This window comes from Erythranthe guttata, chromosome 11 (genome assembly GCF_056151865.1).
Source record: "Erythranthe guttata isolate IM_541 chromosome 11, IM_541, whole genome shotgun sequence".
NCBI classification, from domain to species: domain Eukaryota; kingdom Viridiplantae; phylum Streptophyta; class Magnoliopsida; order Lamiales; family Phrymaceae; genus Erythranthe; species Erythranthe guttata.
In genome coordinates this window covers 10,367,501-10,374,163 of record NC_142543.1, presented here as the reverse complement: position 1 = coordinate 10,374,163, position 6,663 = coordinate 10,367,501, and the positions used below count along the sequence as shown (strand labels likewise).

The 6,663-nt window shown below is 29.5% G+C and overlaps 2 protein-coding genes across 2 annotated transcripts in view; both read right to left on the bottom strand.

Moving 5' to 3' along the window:
• Positions 1-1,167: 1,167 nt before the first annotated feature.
• Positions 1,168-1,668, bottom strand: LOC105954305 (uncharacterized). Its single transcript, XM_012977978.1, has one exon. The coding sequence runs from the start codon at positions 1,666-1,668 to the stop codon at positions 1,168-1,170; it is 501 nt and encodes a 166-aa protein (XP_012833432.1).
• A 2,831-nt stretch (positions 1,669-4,499) lies between these two features.
• The window catches only part of LOC105954304 (replication protein A 70 kDa DNA-binding subunit E-like), a 2,208-nt gene continuing 44 nt past the window's right edge, over positions 4,500-6,663 (bottom strand). The window contains exons 1-11 of the mRNA XM_012977977.1: positions 6,521-6,663; positions 6,343-6,433; positions 6,119-6,243; positions 6,014-6,024; positions 5,730-5,849; positions 5,453-5,610; positions 5,246-5,369; positions 5,059-5,136; positions 4,955-4,972; positions 4,801-4,869; positions 4,500-4,703 (exon numbers count right to left, since the gene is read on the bottom strand). The exon at positions 6,521-6,663 is cut by the window's right edge and continues 44 nt beyond it. Coding sequence (XP_012833431.1) covers positions 4,500-4,703; positions 4,801-4,869; positions 4,955-4,972; positions 5,059-5,136; positions 5,246-5,369; positions 5,453-5,610; positions 5,730-5,849; positions 6,014-6,024; positions 6,119-6,243; positions 6,343-6,433; positions 6,521-6,663 — 1,141 coding nt within the window. The remainder of the gene's footprint in view (positions 4,704-4,800; positions 4,870-4,954; positions 4,973-5,058; positions 5,137-5,245; positions 5,370-5,452; positions 5,611-5,729; positions 5,850-6,013; positions 6,025-6,118; positions 6,244-6,342; positions 6,434-6,520) is intronic.

Below are 6,663 nucleotides of genomic sequence, written 5' to 3'. Positions count from 1 at the left end.
TATGTTCCACTTCTGTTATTTATGCTATTAGTTGATTGATGGTTTTGCATACTAATTATTATTTTTGCATTTAGATATTGCATTTTTTTTTAGGACATGCATTGCATCCTAGTTGAGTCTTTGTGGGCCAAAGTTTAATGATAGGATTAGTTTTTTTTGTTGATCACCGTAGATTTGATATAACTTAGAAGCGAAATGTAGTAGATAGTTGCGAATTTTGTGATTTTTCTACAAAGAATATTGTAGTTGTGTTTAGAGAATCTTTATGCTGTATCACACAATTTTTAATTTTAAGTGAAGTAGAGAATGACTTAGCAATTGGGTTGAAGAATGAGTTAGGTATTGAATGTGCCCCTAACCTATCTGTACAATAAAATAATATATTTAGACAAAACTAGTACTTTACCCGTGCGATGCACGGGATAATTTAAAAAATAAAAAAACATTTACATAAAATAAGGTACTAAAACTTTCAATGTTTGAATATATATATATATATATATATATATATATATATATATATATATATATATATATATATATATATATATATATATATATATATATATATATATATATATATATATATATATATATATATATATATATATATATATATATATATATATATATATATATATATATGTTCTAGGGGAGTGGCACCGCGCTATGCGCGGTACGTAATGCCCAATCCACGTAAAATATTCTAGGGGGTTTTGAGCATAAGTACTCAACCAATCTTCTTTATTATTCAAGGTTTAGGGGCTATGTCTCTTTCACCAATAAGCTCATCCCTTTAATATTTATTACAAATAAAGGAAACATTCATGTATATGACAATATTACCCCCAACCCTTAATACCCAATTCTTAATTGTAACCCCAATTTAATCAATTTTGTCAACAAAAATCCAATTTTGATCACAAAATTCAATTTTGACTTTTTTTTTAAAAACCTTTTTTTCGTAAAAAATATTAGTATATCGTCAAAAATAAATTTTAAAGATAATAAGAATTGCACCGAGCACCATAGGGAAATGACTGAAAATAACATCGCACCGGGGAAAATATATACATAAGAAACACCTGCAAAAGAATAAGTTCTTTAAAAATAAAATAAAAAACATGTTACATGAATAAATGATAAATATGAAAATATTTTCTACCTTCAAATTCGATGAAATACTTCCTTGTACACGACATTTCTAGTAACATTGGTGAGTTCACCCGAATCCCATATAATAAGCTTTGCCCTTATGAGCAACTCTGCCTGTGGATTTTGTTGCGATATGCTGCAGGTGGAACTCTCATGTACATTTATGGGTAGTCCGAATCGAGAATGAGCTGTTCTTCCACCGGGGAGCAATAACGATGCTATACCACTCGATGCAACGTTAATTACAATCTCTCCATTCGAACGAACTGCAGCCGAAAGAGTTTTCCATAGAAACGTCTTTCTCGTTCCACCATGGCCATATAGAAAGAACATTCCACCACTGTCATTGGTTACTGCATCCATGACTACATCATAAACCTTTCTTTGCTCATCTGAAATGGAAGCAAGACATTGTTGAAGTTCTCTACCCATTTCAAGCCGGTCGTAATCCAGTTCATCTAACACCAATATGTTGATTGTGTCCTCATATGAGTATTCGATTGGAACTGGCATAGGCGCGTAATTTTGCAGGCTTTTACCATTGCTTTGCAATATTTTTTCTATTTCGGTGAGAGTATAGTTCTTCAAGCTTTCATCCGATATATGTAAATCTTCAACAATAAAATGGATAAATTATGTGCATCTTGTTGAAATCGTACAGAGACAATATTAAAAGAATGATTAATACGTAAAATCTAATTGAATACAATGCCATACAAATTGTCATACCTGGATTTTTATGAAGACGTTGTTGTTTGTAAGCAATACCCTCCGCCAAATCCAACCAACAACTTTGTCAAACATGTTCGGGCCAACTTAAGCTAATGGAAAGCAACATAACCGCAAATAACCTTCTTATATAATCCCCCGATGCCCAAGTATTCACTTCTATTATTGCATCTATGTATTCTTTGTCCTCATCTAACAAACCTAACACATAGCATGCATCCCTGAACGTAGGGTAGACGATGTCAAAAACTTTTCCGATGTCCTCGACGTATTACAGAATCGACGCATTCATTAATTATGTTAAAATTTAGTTTAAATTCTTATGGAGTTTCGCCATTGCCCACAAGTTCAAAAACTTTTCCGATGTCTAAATAACATGTATTTGAACTTTATGAATTAGAAAAATATATGAAAATTCCTATATAATTAATTTTAGGACATGTGGGTTTTTTGTTAATAATATTAATACTATACATGGATTGTTTTGTAATAAATTAATAGTATACAGTGATTTTTTTGTAATAATATTTTTTTACAAATGCACATTTTAATTGAATATTGATAAAAAAAGAACTATATAAAAGTGACGATTATTAAAAAAAAAACAGCGGTACGGAATATTTTTTAATAAGTAATTAATTTATTGATAATACGATTTAAAGATAAAACATAATAATCTAATCGACATTCACAACAATAATTACATTTCTTGTACTGTCAAACGCAAACGAATATGTATTGCCAATAACCATATTGTTGGAAGAACAAAACGATTTCCAGCCAATAGTGAGGTAGACATTAGGTTTTTTACGACTTCTTGTTGTACGTACTCTAATATTCCTCGTTGTACCACCGTGAAACTCAACATCGATGTAGTTTTTGCCAATCAACCCATGATTCTTAGCAAAAGATTTGCGTATATACTATAAAGTACGCAAATGAAAAAAATTAGATTAAATATAATGATAAGTTTATGATAACATTCAATGAAAATTTCACATTATGAAATGATATTACCTTCTAAGGAGATCTTTGAACGTAAACTTTCTCTCAAAGTAGATGAGTGAGGCATTAATGTTAGTTACATCGTCATCAAAATGAAATTCATTTTCCTTTGAAAAGGGTTGTTACATCGTCATGTTGAAAGACCAATCGCATTGACCACACCTCCATACAGACCCGAAGTGCCGACGTTCATTCGACGGTATACACATATAATGTGTAAACACACATTCACGCAACCCACAATTGAAAAAAAGTTTTGTAATCTTCTGTTTCAACTACACCACATATAAAACATGGCCCCGTGCGCATTTCGACTTTGATAGATTCTCTGCATGAAATACACATACATGGATCCAAATTGCGATCAAAATGGTTGTTGCAAAGTACGCATAATGTTAGTTGAACTTCCATTTTCACCTCGAACGAATTTGGATTCGGGATTAAAAGATTAAAAAAATGGGGGAGGGAAGGGGGAAATAAAATCCATACAATATTGTGCGTATATAAATGTGGGGTGAAAGAACGATTAAAAAATATAAAATCAATAATTCTTGAGTGAAAATATTTACGTACAATAATTTGAAGAATGTGGCTTGATTATTGAAAATAACATTGGGTTAGGTAGATTATATAGTTTGGAATGTACGCATAATTTGGAAAGTAGATTAAAAATAAAAAATTCAAATTTTAAAATGAGCTTTAATCTAGGAATAAATGATATATGGTGATATTTAAAAATATAATTGATTTAAGTTAACATTGCATAAATTAATACTCTTTCTATCATCAAAGTATTTCAAAATATATGATTATTTAAAATAAAGTTAGAAAATACACACACTATATTCATATCAATATTTAATTATTACAGTCCACGGATTTCATAATTAATGTCAAAGTTAATAGAAAAAAGACTAAAAATCTTATATAGATGATTAATATATTTGCCTTAAATAATGTATATTTTATTGAAAATATCGGATCCTATTACCATAAACACAACGCGAGATTAAAAAACATAAATATTAATAGGTTTTAGTAGAATGTAAAATATTTAATTTCCATATTGAAAGAGGCATTTACGTGTGAATAAGTTGGTTACTAAACATGTTATAATAATTTATTATTGTTAATTTAATACATGTAATTATAAAAAGTATTTTAACCGGTATTAATTTATCAATTTTATTTGAAAATATATTAACACATGGGTGATTAATCTGATTCATACGTAAATGTTTCATAAAATATATTACGTAGATCGTAGAATATAATATAGATTATTATATTTATAAATACAAATATTTACGTAAAAATAACAATGTTATCTATATGGGTACTCTCTTTCGTATGTCAATGTATAATCTTTGTAACGCAATTAATGTTCAAATACATAAACAATTTTATTAATATGCATAATTCATTTTGGCATAAATGAATAAATACGTTTGCCGCATTAAAAAACATAAGTAACTTTATTGAAATAAGCTTCATGCAAAAGTATTAGGACATTGTCTCAAAATAGAAATACATATTGTGTCTCTAAATACGAAATACCAAAGAAAATCGAAATGAATAACAAAAAATGACGAATAAATTTAAATAATACATTACTCCATTTTCTCTTGTTTGATCTTTTTCAATAATTTGGTGGATGATTGCTGGACGGTAGGATCATTGAGAATACTATCCAAAATAAAATCGTTGGATCGCTTCATTGGAGTAATAGCGTTGACATCATCATCCACAATAGCATTAGTTGTGATATCACCATCCACAACGCCATCGTTAAAATTAGAACACGTTCCAGAGTCCTATAAATTAGCAAAGAATTACGTAAAATATTTGTGTATTTGTGAAACATCTCTTACGTGCAACATATGAACAATTAATCAAAAATAAATTGTCAACCTTTGATGAGAAGACACACCCATCGTTGTCATAATTGACACTCAGCGACGATGAACCATTATCATGTTTCTGCAATATTATAAGATACATACACATTCAAAACCACGTATTAAAATAAAAAAAAAGGAATTATATTAAAGTTAATTATCAATACCGCATCCATTTCGTGATGCTTCAAAAATGAAGCAATGATAGCATCATATGTGCAAACTTTTTGAACATTGTACGTTTTATGATCTTCATTGACAACATTATCACCCTTGATAGCAATTTGAATAACATTCTTCGATCAATTAACCCCTCAAGTTCCATAGGATACTCCACAGGCTCTTCTCCCTTCATAGCATTAAAAATAAATAAATGATAAAAATACAAAATTAATTGATTACTCTAAAAAAATATATATTTTAGATAAAAAAAAAGGATGAGTGGTTGATCAATGTACCCTGTTTTGGACTGTTTGAATTAATACTTCTACAGGAATATCTAGCATCCTTTCAGCTTCTTTCCCAAATACAATCATCGAAGCTGAATTTGTATCGTCCATGACAATGACTTCAACTTTATAACTAAAGAGAACAACAAAATGTGAATGAAAAGTATTTGTAGAATAGTAATATAATTAACCCAAAGAAAAAAAAATAGTACATACGTTGGCTTAGCAGTAGGCCAATGAGCTATGCAAACGTGACAATACCACATTTTTGAATCCTGTCTAGCAGATCCATTACACTTAATGCAACCATTGTACCACCACTTTGATGTTTTCACAAGACCCTTAATAGTGGCCAATACAACATATTTGCCAGGCTAAAATGTGAAAATAAACATCAGTTAAGTATAGTTATAATCAATTTTGATAAATGATTCCTATTAGTATTTTACTGAAAATGTACGAATAAATAATGTAGCAAATACATCGTTATTACCTCATTTGTGTCACTCAGTTCGTCCAAATTTTTTCTGACAGTCTTACGTATGAAATCATCTTCCATCGAGTAAGACGACTGCGACGATTTTTTACTTATCACTTGACCACTATTATGAGACTAAAATGAAAAGTTACATGCAAATAAATCGTAACGAAAAAATAAATTTTAAAAAAACATAATTAATGCATTTAAATATACAATTGTAACCTCGATTTGAACTCATTAATTGCAGGTATATCCTCATTTATAAGCACGCGTGATGAATGCCAATGGTTAGATACCTGAACTTCACCTACGAAAACATAACAATAATAGTGAAATGTAATAAATGACCCTAACATTAATTATACATGATGCATAAAAGAAATTATTGAACAAACTAATACCATTCTTTATCTCAGTCGTTGCAAATTGTATTACAACAATATACGGCCCTACACCAATATCTTTAATTCGTTGAAGTATGTATTCAGCAAACTTTCCCCATAACAAACAGTTGACCTTCGAACCACTTGCATAACAAATAAAATGATAATTGATATGTAAAACACATGAAAATATAAATGATTTACAATCCAAAAAAATATATTTTAGTGATTTTTGAAAATACTCAATATCTTCAAGTTCAAATGGAATGTTTTGTTTTGTTCCACCCGATAGGTGATTCAATGAACCTATCGACAAAAGCGAACCAATAACATCTGCAATTAATATTAAACAATTGTAAGAATACATCCAGTAAATAAATGCTAAATATTAAGAAAAACATCAATGGAAAATTTTAATACCTATCGTATACTCATTGTTGTTTGACGCTTGTTGTATATCTGCGTAAGGTGTGAACTTAAATGAATACATTGGAATGGACGGAACGTCAACTTCTCTCACAGTAGATGTATATTCAAAAGTGACTCTATAGTCATTCAAGGCA